At 38.2% G+C, this 24,451-nt stretch overlaps 1 protein-coding gene across 44 annotated transcripts in view; it reads right to left on the reverse strand.

The window, feature by feature from the left end:
* Nucleotides 1-24,451, reverse strand: part of RIMS2 (regulating synaptic membrane exocytosis 2) — a 436,647-nt gene that overhangs the window by 350,232 nt on the left and 61,964 nt on the right. For 43 of the 44 annotated variants that reach the window (XM_048938982.1, XM_048938984.1, XM_048938989.1 and 40 more), the window contains one exon: nucleotides 6,281-6,491. The exons of the other annotated variant lie outside the window; for it this stretch is intronic. In XM_048938982.1, coding sequence (XP_048794939.1) covers nucleotides 6,281-6,491 — 211 coding nt within the window. The remainder of the gene's footprint in view (nucleotides 1-6,280; nucleotides 6,492-24,451) is intronic. 44 annotated transcript variants of the gene reach the window in all.

The raw sequence follows: 24,451 nt of genomic DNA on the forward strand, positions 1-24,451 counted from the left end.
AGACAAGAAATCATCCTTCACTAGATACTTAGGACTAACTCTAGCTTCTCAGCCACATGCCCAATGTTGATACAAAACACTAAACACACACCAGTAGAATAAAAGTAGTGGCAAGACAGATCATATGAGAGACAGACATTTTGATAGCAAAGTTAATTAAGAAACTATTCAATCCAGTTCTCAAAGAACAGATACTAAAAATGTAACAAATCAGTCAAACTTTGAAGATAAGCATTCCATTTCATGGAGAGAATGCACATACATTTTAATAACAGTTTTGTTGAAAAAGGCCTTATCTCCATGAATAATCTGAGAAAATGACTAGAATTCCATCCCACGTTAAGGAGAAAAGCACAATAAGACATTCAAAAGAATCAGTTGGAAGATGCATCTGGTATATGACTGGGTACACCAAAGCCACGCTTCCAGAAAGTACTTTTTCACTTTAAGTGCAAAGCTATCAGTTTGCCTAAAGTTACTGATTCTTTACTGTGTCAGCTTCATAATAATCTCTTAAATTTTTGAAAACCTTGAAACAATGAAGAGTTCAAACATGCCCAGGCAATTATCTGCTGTTTGATATAATTCAAAACAGCTACCAAGTGAAAATAATCCAAAATAATCAAATGAATAACAGAACTAGTTTCTGTAGTTATTACAATATCAAATTATAATATCAAAGTTTCTATTAGAATCACTTCTCTTTTTTTGTCTGAAAAAATAATCAAGAAAATCTGTGGTGTTGATGTAGAAATGCAACATCTGGGTGTCAGTTCTGCATCAGTTTGCAAGAGAAGTGACTGAAGATCCAGAAGGCTGTGCTTCCATTCAGCAAGATCCAGGCAGGTTGAAGAGCTGGGCAGAGAGGAACCTGATGAGGTTTAACAAGGGCAAAGGTAGAGTTCTGGGGAGAACAGCTGCATGCATTTGTACAGGTTTAGGGGCTGATCTTTGAAAAAGCATCTGTGTGGAGAATGACCTAGGTGCCCTGTTGGACAACAGGGTGACCAGGAGGCCGCAGTGTATCCCTCTGACCAAGAAGGCCAATGGTATTCTGGGCCTTAAAAACAGTGTGGCCAGCAGGTTGAGGGAGGTGATTCCCCCTCCTCTCTGCCCTGATGAGGCCACATCTGGAGTACTGAGTCCAATTCTGGGCTACTTTGTTCGAGAAAGTCAGGGAACTACCAGACTAACTCTGTAGAGGGCTACAAAGATGACAAGGGACCTGGAGCACTTCCACTATGAGGAAAAGATGAGAGACCTGGAGATGTAAAGCCTGGAGAAGACTGAGAGCGGATCTTATCAACGTTTACAAATACATGACGGGCAGGAGTCAAGACGATAGGGTAAGGAACCTTTTGGTGGTGCCCAGTAACAGGATAAGGGAAAGTAGGAACAAACTGGAACACAGACGTTCCATACAAACATGAGAAAAGAACTACTGTGAAGGTGACAGAGCACTGGAACAGGCTGCCCACAGAGGCTGTGGAGTCTCTTCTCTGGAGAGACTCAAAACCCACCCGGGCATTTTCCTGAGGAACTTACTGCAGGAAACCTACTGTACCAGGGGCTTAGGCTAGATGATCTTCAGAGGTCCCTTTCAACACCTACAAAGCTGAGGTCTCACAGTTCAAAATGACTGCTGTACAAGCTTCTAATCTCAGTGCTGTATGCAGCAAAAGAGCTCAGTTTTTCTGAGTTGTGCTGTCTAGGTGCAGGCAATGCCAGTAGCCTAGCCATAGCCAAAAGTAGGGCACAAAGGAAGACACGAGCCAGGTCATGCTTCCACCAACAGAATTCTGTCCACAGCCCCAGGTAAGGAAAGTAGGATACAGCTCAACAGGTCAAGGAGATGAGGCAGAACAAAGGCCAGCCAGGAAGCCAAGCCTACAGACGCAGGTCAGCAAGGGGCACAGACAGACAGTGGCATGGAGGTGAGTACCCAAGCTGTAAAGCAGCTCCCAAGCAGAACAGCGCCCCTTGGAGCCTCTGAGGGCTCCTTCTCATGCAGCCTTCCTAGGCAGCTGATCCCAGATTTGACTATGGCATTAACACTGTTGTTCTCATATACCATGATCAGATTTCAGATGTGCTGGAGGTTTCTAGTGTACTGATAATATGCATGTCATGTCTTTTCTAGAGAAACACAGAATCAAGCCATTTTTCTGGAAAAAAAAAAACCAACTTATTTGAAAGTGACAGGAAATCACTGCAATTGTTCTAAGTCCTAGTGACCTAGAAATCCTGATATTGGCATTAATTGGCACTAATTCTTTGTTCCCTGCTAACAGAATGAAATAAATTACATTTTCTGACTGCTTATGGATGGTCTGCACTGTACATCCTGCAGTTAGAAATGCATTTGCTCAAAGAACTTGATGGTTTTCTGAAGAAAAAAAGAAAAAAGAAAAACTAACAGCCTCAGAGAAGTAATCAAAATGCACATCTTTCAAAGAACCAGAGGGAGCTGAAGAATTTTCCTACTTAAACTTCATGTATTTCGAACGCATTTGCAGGTTCCTGTCAAACAGCTGAAAATCTCTTGATGTTCAGAGACAAAGAGAGAAATGTTTCAGCAGCTGTAATGGGTAGTAGTAATCTGAAAGTAGTGTAAGTTCAACATTTTAGCATTCAAATTTCTTAGCTGCATAAAACTCATTCTACTGTTTACTGTCTCATTCAGTGTGCATTTCTCTGCAAAAAGTGCATCTTGTATATCAGTAGAACCTTATCACTATGGATTGTTATTTATTACTTCTGATAGAATTTGAATCAATGTGAAATTGTTCAAAAAGGTAAGTGGTGCCATTTAAAGTTCCCCTACCTTCATGAAATTTAACTTCCCTACCCTGGTCGAACACTCACTAATGTAGTAAGCAAGGGCACAGAAGCAACAGTAGCACCATAATCATTATTCTGTTCGATCTGGAAAGAACTCACATATTGTTACAATTTTTGTACCACACTGACTTAATTTTAATGCCTTTTTTTGAGGCACTGTATCTAAATTGAAAAAGGAATAAATCACTCAACCATTCTGAGACCCCTAACTTGATTCTTTGTGCAAAACACCTTCCTGCACAGCTTTATATGCAGGTATATCTGTAAAGCAGACTGGAGTCCTGGAGGACAAATCACACATTCTTATTTTCACCTTGTTATCTGTATTTAAAAATACCACTGCTCTTCTTACTAGGAAATTTTTTTTTGGCATTTTAATATGAGCCAAAAATTATATTAAGAATAAAATTCTTTGGACTGCTTGTTTTGAGCATTTACAAAAAATCATCACCATCCCATCACCTCCAAGTACTTTATTAATTCAGACAAAGCCAAATGTTACATACACCCTGTCACTGATTACAACAAAAAATACTAACATGAGAGAGCAAAATAAAAGTGTAACAATTTTTTCAAACTCATATTCTTATTTTATTCCTATATGTACTCATAGTGGAAGATTTTAAAAGATTAAGCAAGAGAACAAAGGTTTGTTTGTACAATGAAAGATCAGAAAGAAAAAAAAGGCAAAGGTTCAGTCTAAGAACAAACTAACAAAAGGAACAGTCAAAAGGGTGAAATGCTTGCAGGAAACACAAAGATTCTTTAAGAAGTATCTTACACAACATCCAAAGAAGACATGTAAAATATGTCTAAAAACATCTATGTTCAAAAGAACAAAAAAAAAATCAGATACAGCTAACACAGGAAGCTATTAACAAGTCATCTTGCAAGAAGGTGAAGTAGTATTCAGTAAGGAAAATGAAAAAGAATGAATTCTTATAAGCTACACTAAGGTGGATTCAAAACTAATTTTGTGAAATAATGTGTATAGGCATAAAAGACATCAGCAATTTAGACTGAGTCTAAATTAAATATTTTGGTTCGTTGTGATTACAAAGACTTACTCTAGAATCTCACTTTATATAAAGTGACCCAAACCGATTTTTCAGCAAAATGATCTACAAAGTAAATCAACAAAACAAAACTAATTATTTTTCAAAAAAAGCAGATTCTGTAATCAGTGCAAAACATGTCAAGCATAAAACATGTAACTACTGACTGAAAAATAGTCTCACATTGACAAGATGAATAAGAAGAAAGAGTGAGGCCAGTTTAAGACTTTGAGAGTGTGATCACCTAATAGACACGTGAGCCTGACATCCCCACTGCACCAATCTGTGGAAGCCAAAATACAGAATAAAATTAGAAAGTATTTGAATAGATTATAGTAAAATATAGGGGAAAAAAGCACTAGTAACAGGAAGTCATGGCTGTTCCATTTACTACAATTTCTTCTAGAAGTCACCGAGAAAGTGAGTAAATGGAGTTTGTTGATATAGCCGTGTTGGCCTTCCAAGCTTTTGAAGAATTTCATCTACCATGAAACAGGACTAAATAAAGTCAAGAGAAAACTTAGCTGGTTTAAGACAAAAATAAATTAACAGGAATAAATGGTCAGTGCTTTTTAACTGAGAGCTATCTCCAGTGAAGACCCACAGGGAATCTGTCTAGAGATGATCTTTCCAGCATTTTCATAAATGATCAAGAACAGAAGGCATGAGAGCCAGAAAAGCTTATTTATTATACTAAATTACTGACCATAGTAGTAGAAAAATGCCAACTGAGAGGAACTGCAGAACAGACTCAATGGTGAATGTGGAAGTGGCCTTACAGAAAGATAGAATTAGATTGTAAGCAATGGAACAAATGACCTAAGAGGGTATAAAAGAATCTGGAGACTTGTCAAGATAAGTTAGACAAATATCTGCCAAGTTTATACAATTCTTCCTGAGAAAGGTCTCTTCCAACTCGAAACAACGTCTTAAACATCTCATAAGGAAATTATGCATTCCTCCTAACATTCTCTTTCTTTGACTCTTAATATAATGACACAAAAAAACTGCCCTGATTGCTTTTATAATCAGATGGAACTAGTTCAGGAATTATTATCTCTCTGATTAATAGTTACACAGTTTAGTTGTAAAAGCAATAATATGTAAGTTTACTCAAGGTAAAAGTTTCAATAGACTTTTAAAGTGACTTTAACAAAATCTGGTCATACCAAGGCATTTTGAGAGATTTATTCATAATCTCAGTTTCTTTAATCATAAGCAAATAGATTATTTTCTACTCTGTCAATCAAAACTTCAGCCCATTATTTAAGCCTCCTTGGACGAAAAAAAGCATAACATTGTCGCCTCCCTTCCAACAGATTAAGACAGTAACTATAGACTGCAATGAATCTAACACAGAAAAAAAAAGATTTGTGGAAATAAATGGTATTGACAAATGATTATGTTAATAAATAAATACATGATTGTGTTGATTTACAAAATACGCATTTTCACAAAAAACTACTATGAGTTTTGAGTAGCCAAGAATATTCTACAAATATCTGCCTGAGTCTGGTAGAGGCATCTAAAAGATGTGAGCATTATCTGAAGAACTGAATAAACTAATTTCAGAACAGAAGTTCTCCATGATTACCTCAGTCCTGCTGAATGTTTCATTCCATGACCAAACTTCTTAAAAGTTCAGTTTGCTCTTCTAACTATTCTTACCTAATAAACACCTGTAATGCCAGCTGTAAATCTGTACTGTTAGTGCATTGAATTTTTTGTACGAAGCAATACCTCCTATTTTATTATGTTGCTCCACAACGTCGGAGGCAAATGTTGGTGGTAAGGCAGTAGAGGTTGAACCTTTTTACCAATATTCCATTACATATCATTGCCATGTAACAGATGGCATCATACTGCATCTTACAAGGAAGTGTGGGTGAAGTAAAAGTGTGGAGTTGAATTGCTTCATGCGGAAAAAGTGGCATCCACTGACATTCATCAATGCTTGCTGAATGTTTATGGAGACCAAAGAGCAGATGTGAGCACAGTGAGGTGGCGGGTGGTGCATTTCAGCAGTGGTGACAGATGTGAAAGACAAGCCAAATTCTGGATGGCCGTGCCAATATTCACAAGCATAGCATGCAGGCTCTTGTTCATTGCTGGTGAACGCAAAGTCAATGCAAAGTTAATGATGGTGACCAAGCTGAAAAATAGTGTTTTGTAGCTAAGAATTTGCACTATTAAATTGTGTTATTGCACTCTTTATATCTGCTGTTGTTTCCATGGAAATAAATAGGAGGCATTACTTTTAGAACAATCTATGTAGATATCATTTCCTCCTTAAGGGAAATCTGTTTCAGTAATTAGCACACTTAAGCAAGGAATAAAAGATACTGAGGTCTGAATTTTGTTGCTAGATTTTCATAACTCCGTACCTTATTTGACCGTAAAGATACTCTTCCTCCACAGCGCGCACAGAATTTAGTTTGGCAATATGAACAGTTATGGCCACAGCCATCAGCAAATTTTGTTTTGTGGCAGATGCCACAGGTTGGGGCATCACCCTTCTGCTCCTGCTGCTGCTGCGATTCTTCACCCATCTTCTTTACTTGCTCCTTATACATTTCGAACTGCTGATGTAATTTTCTGCAGAAGAAAAGAGATCATTAACAGTTGTTTGGTTTTTTTTGTTGTTGTTATTTATGCTTACAAATACTTCACAATCACTAAATTGCAATCAACTTCAGAACACAAATCTGAGAGAAACACATTTCACTTACGGTGCTTCAGAAGCGTAACTTTTAAGAACTACTTTCTTTCCAATTGAACTGAACTCAAGGTGGTTACCCAAAACTGATAACATACAGCACACATTCTAGCTGTCACAAAAAGAAGTAACTTTGCTTTAGGATGTGACCAGTTGTGAACTGCAAATACAATTGGAGGAAATACAGACTGAGTGATTCAAGAGCCCACAGCACTAGATAACAAACTGGTTAGGGGCAGGAAAAAAAAAAAATCTCATTCTTCCAAGTACATTTTTACATAATTCCATCAGACAGATGCGAGTATATTTTGGTAAATTACTTATCCAAAAACACTGCACAGTGTAATTATTCTGCAATGCTTTGCCAATTATTTTTCAAGCATTGGGCACAACCCCAAGCCCATAACACGTTACCACAGTTAAGCAAGTAATTTATTAATCTTCATTTAAGCCATTCACTTATTTCAATAAGGACTATCATCTCAAGCCAAAGGTAGAAATACTACTTTAGGCATAAAAACTAGGGACCATAGTTTAAAATTCACGTACACACACAAAAACCCCACACACGTTCTGCCTTCTATTTCCAGAGGACTAGGGGCACATTCATAATCAACAATTATGTGCATACTTCAGACATGCTACTTTATTTTGTGATCCCATAATCATCAAATTTCTACATATGACAGTTAAACTGTCTTGCTATGATAAAAGCTATAAAAAAAAAAAATGTGTCTTTTACAGCTTTTTTTCTTGAAGCCTCTATTTCAGAAGGTAAAAGATATCACAGGAAAAAAAATTTCATTATAGGAAGTTAATTTTTAGTACCTATGGTTGCTGAAAAAGAGTGGAAATTGTGACATATGTGACATAGTATAAGAAATTCAATCACAAAGAGAAGACAAAAAACCTTTGACTTTATTTTTATCCCTGTGATTCAAAGGAGCCTGTGTCCTGAAGGTTAACCCGTTAGTATGGAACTCAACCCTCTTCATTTTGCTAATTGAGACTAATGTAGTCTAAGCACTTTCTTTAGTCCCCTCTGCAGATACAACTTAAAAAAAAAAAAAAAAAAAAAAAAAGACTACTTCCTACAAAACATTAGAAAGGTATAATAAGAAAAAAAGTGCAGGAGGGAGGGACTTCATTTCTTTTTAGGATTATCTGCTTTCCAGAGATTCTTTAGATGAGGTTATCAAAAGATTACCAATGTACGAGGCCTAACATAGCACAAACTGTATCCTCCTGGAGAAAACTTAAGCTGAGAGACCAGCTATCCTTACAGAGCTCAGATAGAAATTAGAGACACAAAAGGGCTTCATCAGAAGCATCGGAGTCTCTTATCAAGGCAAACATCACTACATGCAGTCAGTGAAAAATTACCTCAAACAATATTATTCACAATGGTTCCCCACATGTATGACAGAAAATGCTGATCTTTGCTTTATTTTTTTCAGGAAACCTCTCCTAAGATACAATTTACGTTACAGCACAGAGGAGCCATGGGACCCTTCAGGCAGCCTGCTGCCCATGCACAAGGCTGGAGGCATGCTGCTCCTCCCACACACCGACAGGACGCCTCCAGCTCTCTGCTGCTGCTGCCCTTCTTCCACAAACAAAGCACATTTACTCCATGCTACTTACACCTCCTCTTTCTAGACTACCAGCTCATCACTTGAGCTCAATTTTGAGTCCGCACACTCCCCCAGGGCACAGCCCTTCTCCACTTGCACACTTCTGGCCTGCAGCAGAGGCCTCAAGAGGAGCGATGTGGGGACACGGCAGCCCAGGCAGGCTGTGGAGGCAGGCCCAAAGGTTCCCCTGCCTGCGCTCTGAGGCCTAGAGCTCCCAGCTGACTGCTCCTTATGGAAGGAGGCAGGACAGCAGTTACGAGTTAAAAAAGTGCTGAATGAAGTTGAGAACAAAATTCTGGCACATTTCGATACTTTGGCCTGACAGCAGTATATAATGGGTAGTTGGTAGTCTGGCCCGTTTCCACCAACAACATGCAATTTCCAAAACCTTGCTTGCCTTTTAATTTTGCCAAACATTATGTTCTTCATTTAAAGTATATTATCTATGCTGAACCTCAAGTTTATTTTAGATCGCATTTAGTTTTGTGGCTTCCTTGTAATCTACAGCCTTTGTTTTTTATGATTATTTTCTTACCAGTCTCACTGATGCATAAAAAGCACAAGGCTTTTGCCAAATCCTAAGCCTCATGTACTGAAATAATTTCACTTTCGTTACCTCTTGGGCACAAGCATCTACACAAAGGTCACCGCAACTTTTGCCTGAAATTATAAACTTCAAGGTTATACAGAGAAGTTCTCTAAAATGCTCAATGTAGTAGCAAGCACCTTGTCTGCCAAAATAGTTTGTTATTACATCAATGTTTTCTGTCTCAAGAAAAATATTACACATTTTGACAGCTGTCAGAAAAAATTAAACACAAAGACAAAGATCTAGTAAATAATCAGTTAGACTACACACAGTATGCATTCTACTGAGAAGAACCACTTCAAACATGAATAACTGAAACAATAAAAAATAAGCATTTCAGAAAGTTCATTAAAAACCCTCTGATCTATTTTGTAAATCAATAACAATTTCTTAGCAGCTAGTACATACAAGTCTGCAAGTCAAAAACTAAATTGATAACATGCAGTGACATGTTTAGTATTTGAGAACATTTAGTAAAAATTGTATGACATACAATTTTCAGAAAACAAATAGCAAATAAAATCCTAATGCGTTCACATTGGCTGCATTCACAGATTCACAGAGCTGTAGGGGTTGGAAGGGACCTTGAGACATCACTGAGTCCAAACCCCCCTTCTAAAGCAGGTACCCTGCAACAGGTCACGCAGATGGGCATCCTGCCAGGTCTTGAATATCTCCATAGAAAGAGACTCCACAAGCTCTCTGGGCAACCTGTTCCAGTGCTCTGTCACCCTTACCATAAAGAAGTTCTTCTGCATGTTAGTATGGAACCCCTTTGTTCAAGTTTTAGGTCATTACTTCTTATATTATTGCTACACACCACCAAGAGGAGCCTGGCCTCATCCATTTGCCTCCCATCTCTCTTTAGATAATTATAAACGTTTCACCTATAACATTGCTGCCTCAGAGGGCTTAGGAGTTCAGCCATCATGGAACTGAGAGCAAACAGTAAAGTGAACTACAGAGCCTGGGTATGAACTTGGGAAACCCAACTCTAAAGTTTCTAGTGCCTGCACTCCAGCATGGTACTGTGCTAACGTGAATGGCGAAGGTCTAAAGTACCATGCTCTGCAGGTGATCTGCATGTTAGACCACAGTTCTTCTCCATAATACAAATCTTAAGCCGTGCTGGTTGCAAACCCAAGTACCTTCATCAAAATACAAACAGAAGGTTTCAGCAGAAAACTCCACAATGGACATCAGCAACCCTTACAGACGTTTATTTGTACAGTGGACTCAAGAGCACCATTACATGCCATCGATGTGTCCTAACACAAAATCTCCTTTTCCACACAGTTTCCAAAAAATGCAAGAATGTGCTTTAATAACTACTGTAAGTCTTAGAGGAGAAGAAGAGGATGGCACACGTTTATGCAAAAACCTAGTGATAATGGAAAGCAAGGCTGATGTTTAGTTCTTGTCATTTTCATTTCCTCTAAGAATGAGTTCCCTGATGTATAGCCAAGATGTTATAATCACAATATAATTGTGTATAATCAATAGATATCAAGATGTTATAATCGCAATAAAATCAGGAGAGTAAGGCAAAGCAGACAACGATCACAAAAAGAGAATAAGTGGAAGAGCTTACCCTTTGGCTGAGCTCACCAGAAGACACCAAAAGAGGGGATCTCCAGAAGAGATCCTCCCCCACTGGTAGCCAGCTCTTAAATAGGTCCAGGAGGGGTGCAGCCAGGCTCCACCCCTTCCGGCAGCACAGGTGAATTGCCTTCACCTGTGCTCCTCTGGCTGACTCATGGCTCACCTCAGGTGATCAATCAGAGGTTCAGGCCGTGACTCAGCAGTTCCCATACACCTGAATACCACTCATATCTGCTGGAAGTTACACGAGTGCAGTTCATGAGACTTACTTGACCAGCTAACTCTGTACAGAAAACCTCGTGTCTGAGATCCCTGCTTAGAGGGCTTTCAAATGTCAAAAGCAAGCCTTTTAAGAGCTGTCAAGATCAAGAAATAGTTTCTATTGCAACACTTCATGATTTATTTATCCTTCTTCTGGAGAAAAGCTCCGTCAATTCTGTTTCTCAGTTCCCCACACCTGTTCAGGAATGAGAAATTCAGTATCATCAAGGAACAAGAATCCACAGGCCTTTCACAAACCATAAGCTACTACCAAAGGCAAGTTGGAAAAGCACATTCAGTCAACTTCTGTAAAATAGTAACAGACAGAGGTATTTTCTCTTGTCCTCCAGAAATAGCTCTGGGCAGCCCCGTCTAGTGACTGGCAACCCTGCCCACAGGGGGGTTGGAACTACATGATCTTTGAGGTCCTTTTCAACCCATGCCCTTCTATGAGTCTATGAAATGTCCACAGAACACGCAGCATTTTCCCCTCCAAAATAAATCCTTAATACTGACAAGTTCCAAAGCCACTGCTGCCTTACAGAAGTTCACTTATATGTTTCTGAAATATCCAAAACTAAGCATGCAGGGTATTGAAGCCATATGCAAGTGTGGCAGCCACTTCTCATTTCCTGGCTACAGTTCTCTCAAAGTTTTTTTTTTTACTGATTGTAGCCTGTGCCTCATTTCCTATTCCCAGGCATGGAGCGCGGATGTGGCTGGAATCCAGGCTTTGCTTTCAGTTCTGCCAACTTCCTTCATTCAGTGATTTTTTTTTTCCTGCATAGTTGCAGTGGCCATCCGGTAACAGAAAGGATGTTCTTCCCTGTACTGCATCAAACATTTAATGCCTTCTACTTTTACAGTAGTGCTAACTAATCTGCCAATAAGTACACTTACTTCTGATCTACAGATACTATTTTTATAGGTATAAGAGTGTTAGCAGAGGTTAGGAACAAGCAGCTGAATATCCGTCAGCTACGCTGAAAAAAAGATGGAAAATTTAGTGGAAACCAGGCTGAATAAGAGCCAGTGGTGCGTCTGCTCTCATTAAACTGGGAAAACTAAAATGGGTTCACTTGAGCCAAGAAATGAAGGAAAGCTACTTTTTCCCCACATAGTTGGCCCTAGTGTGGCTGTACCTGAAGTATTGAGTCCAGACTGGGGCCCAGCAGTTCAGGATGGATGTGGACACACTGGAGAAATCTAGGAGACAGCTGGTAAAATCGTCAGGGGCTGAGAGCACCTAACCTGCAGCATGGGAGTAAAGGAGCTGAGATTGTTCATTCTGGCAAAGAGGAGTTATTGAACAGCAGACTCGAACTAGGTAATCAACCTAATAATTACCTGAAACAAGGGGCAAATTCCTGGTAATGGCAAATCCAAGATGGGACAAGAGTCACTTGTAGCACACTGAGAGTTTCAGGTTGGATGTTAAAAGCAGGTTTTTCAATAGAATGGCAGTGCAGTACTAGAATGGGCTGTCTTTCTATGCTTCCTAAAGACTGCTGTTAGTTAACTTCTTCAAGGTTTGAGCAGGGACCTCTAATATACTTTTAGCTCCATGTAAAGAAGATGGCAGCTAAACTTCCAGTTTATGCCTTCATAGTGGTATGTGGATGTTATAAAGAAAAGCCACTTCTAAAAACCTATCTTCAGAAATGCAAAAGATAGCTTTCGTAATCACTTTTGGACAAAATTAACTCTCCACTGCCTCATTAGAACTGATTTACAATGTTAACTGTCTGGTTTCCTTAAAATGAGCAATAATCAACTGTTTTCCACTGTTTGTAGGTTTAACTTCAGAGCCATCCATCTAAATTACACATCCAAGCTTAAACTTCACCTGAAAAAAAAAAAAATCCTACTGAAAAGCATCAAGAGGATGCAAATAGAGGAACAAAAAACACAGCTGTAGAGGGAAATGCTACCTTACAGTAAGCGCTGCTGTGAAGGGGACAGACCACTCCTAGAAACAAAAGATACGGACAAGCTGTCCCACATCACTTCTCTCTCATTTCTTATTTTCTTAAGGCTTTTGGAAATGGACACTAGTTTGAACTGTTCTATGATCTCAGATTATTTCACCTCTGTTAGAGCAAATATTCCTCTCACTGCACTCTCCCCATATATTAATAAATTAATCTTGTACGATTCTAAATATGCTTGCAGTTACAGATGAAGTCACATCACTGAATCTAGTTTATTTATTAAGAAACTAATTAAGAAATAGAAGCAAATATGAGGGGAAAACAAAACCAAAAGCTCAGTCTTAATTCCAGAGTCATATCCACGGCTCTGAGAACAAATCATCAGGCTGGTTAGACAAAAAAAAAAAAAATCTAACAGGAATTGGAAAGATTACCTTACTTTATTTTCTTCTGTTCATTATGTGCAGTATTGAATAAAACCACTGCCTTCGTTTATTAAATTTGTTCATTAGCAGCAGTGAGGCTGCTCTTTTACTGGCAAGGTGGCAGTGAGCAATAATATTCTACATACAACGGTTTTGCACCAGGCTGCAAGTAAACATGAAGATTAACATATGGCCAATTAGAGGCTCATCCAATTAATCTTATGATGTTTCTGGGGGTTTTAATGACAGCAAGATAAGGCTAGACAACACATGTATAATACAAAAAAAAAAAAAAAGAAACTCCTGGCTCTACCTATCACTTCCAAGTATCTTTAAAAAAAAAAACAGACAATTGCTTCTATCTTTTCTGTAGCGGACAGAATTAGCAGTACAAACTAACTGCAAGACTAAATAGGGAAGTGATGTTTTTGTGATTTTTTTTCCATTTGTTAAAATTAATCTGTAACTGCTTTTATCAGTGCATTTTCACTATCTGTGATATATACAACGCTGTAAGATCTTAATCAAGGTTTAAACAGGCAGAGTGGAGGCTCTCTATAAAGAGCTTATTCAAACCTCTGAGAGCCTACAGATCTACAAGGTTGTTTTCTTTTTCTTTCTAAAACAAATAGCTAAAATTTTAATTCTTTCTCCACTAAAAATTCTACATTGTTTTTCTAATGAAGTTTGACACCTAATTCTTTACCTTCTTCATCTATACTGGAAATATCACCGGACACCTTTTTAATGTCTGAGCAACAGCAGATAAAATAAATACTGTTACATACAATAGTGGCAGTTTGTCTGCTTTTGTTCCCACCTTGTGAAGCTGGCCCTTCCTAGCTAATTTCAGGTATCATTCAAAGTAAGATTAACCACGCCAACTCTAGCAGGAAAAAAGGGAATCTTCCAGTGCCTAATTACAGGAAACTTTCCATATTCATTCCACAACTGCATTTCTTCAATTAAAAATACTTTATCTCCAGTTCTATGGGCCTCATCCCTGTGTTTGCATTCCTACTATCCCAAAGGAGCAGCTTCGGTAAAGTGCTGAAAATGTAAGTACTAATCTTCAGCTAACGAAGAAGATCAGGAGCAAACAGCTGAACCTGAAGTGAAACACAGTTGCCAGGAAGGATATGTGACAGAGCACAGGAATACACACTTCAAATTGAAATTTAATTTGGAATTTGTACTGTCATTTTATTTATATTCCAGCCCAGTAGAAGAAATCTCAACTACAGAATAGAAATATACAGACAACTGCAATAGTCTGTCTTTTTTATTTTAACTAGTTTATTATGAAACGAAGTGTAAGCAGTCACTCATATGTATGTGCCATACATATTCAGGTGCTTCCAACTTCATGTGATCAATTTCAAACAAATGTGATGGGGAAGAAAAACTGCCTGAAAGACATTTGGGTTACAAGTTTGGACAAACAGCCACACTGATAGAAAAGAACCTGGGGAACTGTCTGGTCTAAGGGTAACTTCCTCAGATTAAGTTTTACAGAATATTAGAAAGGATAAAAGAATTCTCATTTCAGAAAGCAACCTTATAGAAGGTAATATTTGACTCTTCAGCTACACTGACTGCACAGTATCACCACACACTGCTGCTGCTAAGCACTCTGCACAAATGGTGGCGTTTTCAGGAGTTCTGCACAGCAGCAGCGGGTCTTTCAGCACTCAGTCTCCTATTGCCAATAACCAGAATCCATCCCCAGCTTCTATGGGAGAATGCACAAAGGACGGAACAACTCTGCAGCATGTTTTGCTATAAAACAATCAGAGTTTTAGCGTGATGAAGCTGCATATACATTTAGAACCATGACACCGTTCACTTACTTACATTCCAGCTAGAAACCAAACATCCCCCAAAACAGTCAGCCACTCAATTTCCCCTGTGAAAGGCTATCTAAGTTCTAGTTGTATACTACTTGTTCAGAAAGAAGAGTCAGAGCTCCCTGTAAGCAGAAGGTCAATAATACTTTATGGCTGATTTTGTAACAGAAAAGTACTTCACAAATTAAAATTAGGATCATCTTGCAGTTACTACAATACCCCTATGATACTAGTACACTTAGGCAAAAATCAAGAGCTGTATTTGGTCATTTTCCATGCAAAGTTGACATAAACATACAGAAATTTTCATCCACTATGCAAAAGTTGCTACCGAAAGTTCAGATCGCTGAAGGAGTACACACAGATCTAAGAAGAAATTATTTTACAGTCTACTTTTATACTGTCATCTATGTTTTATAACTACTGTTGTGTATTTCTTTCTAATTCATTTGATTAAAAAGTTTCATAATGGAAATGTTGCGTTAGCCTAAAATTACTACAAATTCATGTTGGCTATTTCTGTATTTTTTTGATAGTTTGTGTTACGTTTCCAAACAAGTAACAGTTGGATCACACCCATACAAAACCTTTTCATCAATGATGTAAACCCAACTTCTACTCTAAATAAGTGCTGAATATCAGATAGCATTTTGCAGAGAGATATTATTAGATCCTTGCTTACAGAAACTACACTTTCACTTACTTTATACTGTATTTCCTTCTCAAGGTATGCAGTGTTTACCAAATGTACCTTGATAATGCTAATTCAGTCACTGACTATTGAGCACATTGCAACATTATTACATTTATAAAGGGCATCTTCAGCAGAGATAATATTTCTCACAGTCACTCAGGTTACTTTATTTGCATCATCAGTTGACTTACAAAAAGAAGCCACTAACTTCACACTAGTAGCTTCTGAAATGCCCCAAAAGCTAACTCACCATCTTGAGCTTTTTTTTTAATTCCTACTATGACAGGCAGAATTATTTTTTTGTTAGACAATTACACATGCAGTCAAAATAAACACATGCTAAATAATAGGTCAGACTGTCTTGGCTCCGAAATGTAACACCTCCTGACATTACAGTATCATGATTAGAACGAGTTCATTCTGCATTGTTTACAACATTCATGAGCATTTTCAATTATTAAGTAGCTCCTATCTTTTTACGTCTGTGACAAGATTGTTCCCATCTTGACAATTTTCTTTTTTTAACAAACAGGAAATAAGCTTGAGCAATGCTAAGAAAGCCAGAATAAGCAAGTCTGAATTACATTTCCCATACTTCACGTAACTACACCAACATGAATGATGTTGAATTATCATCACCAAACTGGCAGTAGTCATCAGTTATGGTGGATCTGGGATTTGCGTAGTTTATGAACACCAGTATTCTTACTGCAGAAGACTGCACTTCCAGTGCAACCATGCTGCAAGCAGCAGTATAGGGGGAGATCCCTTGGAACACCTTTCCCACTCTCAGGAGACTAATTTTTCATAGTGTTCATATTTTAGAAGTAACAGGAAGTAGTACCAAAACACACCACCTGGTTTTGTCATTCGAGAGTAACACTTTCTAGAAACAGAAATGGATCCTAAAACTGGCAATCAAATATGAAAATTATTGGTTTATTTTTTAGGAGCGAGCAAAGGACAGAAATTATTCATGAGTGGATGGACATGATGTGTAATAATTTTCTTAATATCAATTATATCTACAGCAAGGTTTCCATACCTTCCCTGAACTCAAACTTGACTGAATTAAATTGTTAATATTTTTAAATGTTATAATGTTCATGTATATTTCTTAATGTTAATGGGGTAAATGCAGTATTTCTCCTTTTTAGATAAAAATTATTTGATAGTAATTGAAAAGATAAGAGATTTGTACCTTGCAGATATACACATAGTATTTCATCTCATACTATACCTAATAAAAGTCTGACTTTTCCAAACAATCAAATTTGTGACAGAACAAACAATCAAAATCAGTGACAAAGATCAAAATTCAATCCTATATTTAAACACTTAAGTGTTCTAATTAAAGCTAATTAATTAATCATTTAGCCCTCAATCCTACTGGGTAGGGATGAGGGCTGTAAGACAACATTGGATCACCAGTAAGCCTTCCAGTCATGCTCTGCTGTTCCTAACTCATCACAGCCAAAGCATGAGCTAACAGCAGGCCCAGTAAAACACTAGCATGAAAAGAATGCTGTGAACTCATAGCCAAGAACTAGCTCAGATGCAGCTCTGTGAAATTCTCTTTTCCTGTAATGCCTGAACACTCTTCTCTGCCAAAATTGTGATCTCAGCTCATTAAAGACCTTTCCTGGAGTACTTCTGTTTGGAAAAACAGTAAATAGAAGCAGATTCTACTCACATTTGTTTAATCATAATTGCACTTAAGTCAAACAGGTCTTAGTCCTGCTTTTCATCAATCAGCTTGCTTCCCATGTAATGGTTCGTATGTTCACAGGTTCTATTTCTTCATATTGTTGAGCAGGGCTCATAGATTACTATATCAGGTATGTGATCCTGTAAGTTGCTAAGAAATATTTCTGTTTGAATAAGATGATCTACAAACCTGAGTCAATCATTTAATCAGCTCAGATTCTCACTGCAAATTAAACTTGGCAGATTCTGACAGAAGGAATGCCTTACTTAATATTGTTGCTCTGCCTCTGCCCCTTCTCACTGAGGTATCTTCAACTGTCATGGCATTTCAACAAGCCTACTACCATAAATTAAAGATAGCATTGAACACACTTCAGAGAAAAATTATCTACAATCTCTCTTAAAGCAGAAGTTTGTCTATTTCATCTTAAGAGACCAAGTCCAGATGTTCAAAATAAATCACCATTCTTATTTTTAGATGAGTCTTCCGTACCTAAGATTGGTCAGATTCCACTGCTATTCACAGAAATCCCAGTACCAAAACTGACAAATGTCCATTTCTTCTTTGTGCTAATGTAACTGATCTGTTACAATGGAAGAGATGTGCAACAACGTTTACAGCATTGGAATCTTCCTTTACAAATGGACACTCAAAAAAAACTTTGGTTACGTACACACATCTTACATGGCAGAGAGGCAAAAGAGTCGGCTATGACAGAACAAGCCAATGCTTGACCAAATTAACAGCTAAAAAGTACAGCAGAGCAGACAAAAGTTTTGGATAATGTTAAACCATAGGATCAAAGAAAGAATCTTTATTTACTGTACACTGGTAATTAATATTGTCATAATTGAGTATGGAGTCATAAAATCAACAGCAAACCTTTAAGAGTATGGTTTCTGAGTGTATAGATAGCATAACATTTCCTTAAAACATTCAATAAAAATGCAGCGTCATCACTACGTATGATGAAACATAACTAGAAATAATTTGTTACCTCAAATACACATTTAATGTTGAAACATGACATTTTGTTATTTCAGAGGTCACACTATCCAGATTTTTGTCATACAAATGTTAATGTTTTGCAGCCTTGTGGTGAACTCTGTAGTAGAAAGAAAATGTGTCTTTTGCTCTTAGGCACATAACTAGGAAATCACAGGTCTGCAAATGTTCTGAAACTCTTTTCATACAGCCTTTATGCATGATAAAGGAGACCTGAGATGAGAAGGCTGTGTTCCTGCTGAGAGCACTCAAAATCCATTTCTGTTGAATATCCTTACATTGAATCAAGAACATCCTTTTCCTAAAACAAAACTACCCATAAGTAATCAGTGCTGGAAGCATAGAATACGCAATCGGATCTAAAGCTTCCTGAAAGATAAGAAGGATTGATATGTAGACAGGATAATCAGAATTACCATCAAGTTTTCAAATTTTGAAGTCATGGACTGTGACAGATCAGCATTCTCAATAGGGCACAGTAAAACTGGATTTTTGCTTCTGCTTTTTTTGCTCTGTGACAACCTTCGCCGTCTGTTAATGTTATTCATAGATGAGACTTTGTACCCAGTAGTACTCATCCTCACCCCAGGCTTCTGATCAGCTCACCCTGGCACCATCTGTCTATGTTTGTTCTCAGTCCAAGATACTCCAGGAGCCACATCACTATGAATTTACTTCAGCTTTCTCTCCATCCAGATCATAATCAGAAAGAACATCTTTAAGAGGAGATAAGTGAATTTCCTCCTTCTGTAAAATCATTACTGTAACAATAATCAGAGAAGACCAGCCAAGAGTGTATATATAAAAGCAAATGTGAATGGAGATACTGAGAAAATAGATTAACCTGTCCAAAAAGCAGAAGAGCTGCTCTTTGGTTTCTATGATATAAAGAACCATGCTCTTTTTGGAATGTTCTTGAGTATTACGGATATCTGGTCAGTCATACTAATAACCTCTAAAAGCAGAACTACAGCAAGAACTACTCATATTGCAACAGACTGTGCTTGGTGATAAGGGACAACTACCTCACCTAGAATGTCTTCCTAGGCAAACGTGGCCAAGCTCCCAATCTTACAGGCAAACATTTTAAATCAGTCTGATGCTTTCCTGTCTTAAATAAGGAAAAATTGACACTTCCTTTCTCTAGTCACACTGCCCCTCTGCACCTCTTCAATTAAGACATTATTTATATCTAATGAATTGGCCAAACACTCTCAGCTATTCCTGGTTGAAAGAATAAAACAAGGCAATCATTGAAAAAACGCTTTATCCAACCTCAATGATTTTGAAACATCCAATACAATCAACTATCGCTGACTGTATCAAAATAAAAGCATATAATAGAGAATAAACTCTTCCAAAGACAAACACAATACTGATTCATAGCTATTAATTACACAGAAATGAATGGAGATGTTAGTTTAAAAGCATGTAACCGACATTTGAACTTTCTTCCGAAAAGCTCAGCAGCTGGGAAGCCTAATTGTATTTCCAGCAAGTCTAATTGTGTTTCCTGACTCTAGGGGACAGGAACTCCCCTGACACTGATGACTGACAGGACTGGTTCAGCTTCCAATCCACAAGTAAGCAAAAATACCCAGTTCTGTGAAACTTAGCGTGAAAAACATCCACTGCTTCCACTAGTAGCAGCAGCAGCTGGAAGTGCTCGATACCTCATAGAGGCAGTCAGCTCTACCCGCAATGGGGTCATTTGTAGAAGTCACTCGCACAGGTACAAAGTACTTACAGTATCTGCACTCAGCAGCAAGCATTCAGATGCACAGCTTAAACCATACAGCTAGCCTTTGTGAACTACTGAGAATCATTCAGTACCAAAGAAACCAGGTAGATTAGAAGGCATCCAACATTTCTAGTGTTACTGATGCTAACTTAGAGCATTTTAAATCCTACTTCCTGGTTCTGAAATTGATTATTGGTTCAGGAAGAAGTTTTAGAATTTTCATTCAACTTTTTGTGGGTAGTTTCATCATTACAATGTTACAATTGATCCAGTCAAGACCACTAAATCTCTCCTATCTCCTAAATATTTATTCAACATCGTTCATTATGTGCTTTTCAGATCATATAATCAACCACACATAATACAAAGACTGAATAGCGATTATTTGCTTTACAAACAAGATGTATTTTTGGTGCCAAGCGAAATATTTATAATTCTTAACATCTCAAATAAGCATTCATTATAACTTCCCTTCTGAGAGCCTTTGTAATGACACCAATCAATAGTGATTTAAGAAGTCTGATATAATTGGCAGTTTTGAAACTTCAGTAAAGACAGATTATAAAACTTAGCCCTGCAGCTTCCCAAACTAGTGGTTGTCTTCCCACTAGTATAATTACTTTATGACACACTGATTGTTTCAGAAAAAAATGTTATTTCAACTTCTTAAGAACTGTTTTCACAATTCTGAGTTCAAGTTCTTGGTCAGTCTTCCTAACTCACCCTAACGTTTAAAACGCCTCCTAGTTATTTCCAGAAACTTTCCAATCCTCATTCACACGTGCAACAAAAGAAATGAAAATGTCTTTTGTTCATCCTTCCTTACTATTCGTTTATACAGAAAGAAACAGTTGCTGCACTGGGAGAAAGCTATTGCTCTGTGAAACTCAGCTGTTACACATCTATGTTAGCCCAGCACTTACTCATCTGTGACGTTCAATTTCCTGAGGTTTTATTCCACTTTAGTAAATTTTTTTCCAGGTGAAATGAAAAAGGATCAAAGAGGGTCAGGTGGGGGAATATACTGAGGAGAGGTACTGAAGGGCTGTTTTAATTTATTGCCTGAATGCGAAGGTGTAGAGAACCACCCCAATAGAAAGTAGCTCTATAATACCAGGTGAACCAATTTACAGTTTGGACATAACAGGGAGATTGGGCAAGCAGTTTTCATATGCAAACAGAGAAGCTGTAGTGCCAAATTAACCATGCCATAGAAGTATTTCCCAAGTGGTGAAGGTGGACAACCATATATGTAGTATGTTTAGCATTGCATCTCCTGTCTTGTGTGTTTCATCAGCAAACGCTTTACATTGACAGAGCTACTATAGAAGCAACATGACTCACACAAGCATCTTTCTGGGGAAGAGTGAAGACATCCTATACTTATCAGATCCTCTGAAGTTGCTAACTAGTTCTAACATCCTCTGATTTCGTGATGCCGATGGCTGAATTTACTTTTTTTTCCCAGAAGCTTCAACCAAAATGAACAAAAACTAAAACTTTTTTGACAAAAATTTTTACTTAGATAAGACAACACCATCGTGTGTTGGGCATTTGTGTGCACTAATATCCACAGAAATTTAAAGTGCTTAGAACATCACCAAAGTGAACATCTCACTACAACAAATACTGTATGTTCACACTCTTCCAAAACAGAGAAAAACAAACCTCTTGGAAAAACTTGGATTAATGGATTAATTGCCTTCTAAAGTCACCAGCACCACTGACTGATGATAAAAGCGAGACCCATTAGAATTACAGAAAGACACGAGTCTCACATATTTATTTTTTCAGGCAGACCAGTCACGTGACATGATGTATTTTTATGCATTCAAATGATTATTTCCAGTTTTAAACGCCTATGAGCATTAGGAAAAGTAAGGTTCCACTTTCACCTGGCAAGACAAAAACATTTTACTCTGGCTTTGGGATAACTTCAGATAAAAACAGATGTCTTAGAACTAACAACATTGCAAGTATAATAACGTTCACCCACTTCTACTCATAACATACAGTTTGCCCTGTCAATTTTAAGACGAAAGACTTTAAATTATTAAAAATTATGCACAGTCAATAGAGTGCAGCAGCTGTGCTACAATCCTTACTAGAAGGTTTGACCTTCATAAAACAAGATAATATAAACTGAACTTGCTGTATGACCTTCACTATTAGTTTTTCACAGAAGAAAATACACAATTCTTCTAAAAAAAGAAATGAAAATATCCATTATGGCTACACTTCATGCCAAAATGAGTGGCTAGGCTCTAAACCTTGCAAGAATCACTTTTGCTGCTGTCACGAAGGCAGGTGCCACTGGATTCTGAGGTCAGTGATCCAGCTGCATGCTTAATGTGCTTTCCTCTCATTACAGCAAGAGTATCACTTCTGTCTTGTTTAAGTTAAGCTTAAGCCAGCATTTTCTAAATCTATTTGCTTATCTCATTCAGACAACCTGTCATCCCTCCAGGGGTACTGTCATTTCTTTTGGAAAGCAGCTCAGAGCAGGATGTTGTCAGCATATTAGTGGCACCACAGCCTGTGGCATCCAAGAATTCTGAAAATTTTCAATAACTACAACAGAGAGAAAATCCTCTCACACAAAGCTATGAGGAGCTGCTCTACTTATGTTAAAAAATACTGCAGGCTGCATTGTCTAGACAGCAATGGGCTTATTTATATTATTTTGGGGTAAATATAAGGAAACACTGGTTTTGTTCAGTCATACTAGTTTTAGAATACAAAATACAGAGAGATTTTAGTATACTAAATTGTTCACATAGCTTCATTTCAGGATTACGTTATTTGTATGTACGATATTTTCCTTTCTTGCTATTTGTCCTTTATTTTTAATTTGATTTAAATACATACACTGGGAATATGTAGCAATTCAAGGGTTTTTTTTGTTTTGTTTTGTTGTTTTTTTCCTTGCCCATAATGCTAACTGATGGCCAGCTAAGTACTTTTGGTTGCATTCTTCCCATTCCACGGGCAATACTATTTCTCTTTTTAACCCCAGATCCTGAAGGAATTCCACATAGTGCCATACTACCTGACTTTTCCTCAAAGATAACTTTCTTCTTTATTTCAGAAATAGATGTTTTCTTAAGCAACAGGTTCCTCACATTATCCCTATTTGTGACTACTAATAAGATTTTTTTAATTTATCAAAATGCGAATTCTAGTATTTTTCAACTATTGCATTCTTTGGGTTTATATGCAGAATTACATTCCATGTAAACGTTAAGACTAAAATAGATCCACTGGATTCAAGTTAAATCTAGAAATATATTTTTTGTAATCACTGCATCTATCTGCCTCCGGTGTCTGCCTTCTGATACATCAATGTTACAGCTGGAGAGATTAGCATGGCGGAAAGGTGACGCAAGAGTGAAACAGCAAAAGAGACAAACAGGGAAAGAATGCTCACCCATCTCTGAGGATCTGGACTCACAGGGAAAGCCTCCATGTGGGAGAGACCCATATAAATGGGGACTAACAGAGGTGCAGTCAGGTTCCACCCCTTCCAGTCACGTAGTTGAACTGCCTTCACCTGTGCTGCCAGGGCTGACCGCTCCTTTCCCCAGGTGATCAATCAGTGCTTCAGGCCATGACTCAACAGTTACCACACAACTATATTCATGACTATTATCACTACCAATGTGAACAACCAGCACAAACAAGCCTTTTTAATTTTTATTATGAGGAAAAATAACTGAAAAGTATCCCGGGCATCTTTACAAGTCAGTCAAATATGATTTCACAGAATCACAGAATTGTAGGGGTTGGAAGGGACCTCCAGAGACCGAGTCCAACCCCCTGCCAAAGCAGGTTCCCTACAGCAGGTCGCACAGGTAGGCATCCAGGCAGGTCTTGAACATCTCCAGAGAAGGAGACTCCACCACCTCCCTGGGCAGCCTGTTCCAGTGCTCCGTCACCATCACTGTAAGCTGCAGCTTATGTCTGTTTCCCCTTGTCCTGTCTCCACTCACCACTGAAAAGAGACTGGCCTCACCACTATGGCCCCACACCTCAGGTATTTATAAACCTGGATTAGATCTCCTCTCAGTCATCTTTTCTCAAGGCTAAATAGCCCCAGTTCACTCAGCCTTTCCTCATAGGAGAGATGCTCCAGGCCCTTCACCATCTTCGTGGCCCTCCGCTGGACTCTTTCCAAGAGATCCCTGTCTTTTTTGTACTGGGGAGCCCAGAACTGGACGCAGTACTCCAGATGAGGCCTCACCAGGGCAGAGTAGAGGGGGAGGATCACCTCCCTCGACCTGCTGGCCACGCTCTTTTTAATGCATCCCAGGATGCCATTGGCCCTCTTGGCCACAAGGGCACACTGCTGGCTCATGGCCAACCTGTCATCTACCAGGACACCCAGGTCCCTCTCTGCAGAGCT

Source organism: Lagopus muta, chromosome 3 (assembly GCF_023343835.1).
Source record: "Lagopus muta isolate bLagMut1 chromosome 3, bLagMut1 primary, whole genome shotgun sequence".
NCBI classification, from domain to species: Eukaryota; Metazoa; Chordata; class Aves; order Galliformes; family Phasianidae; genus Lagopus; species Lagopus muta.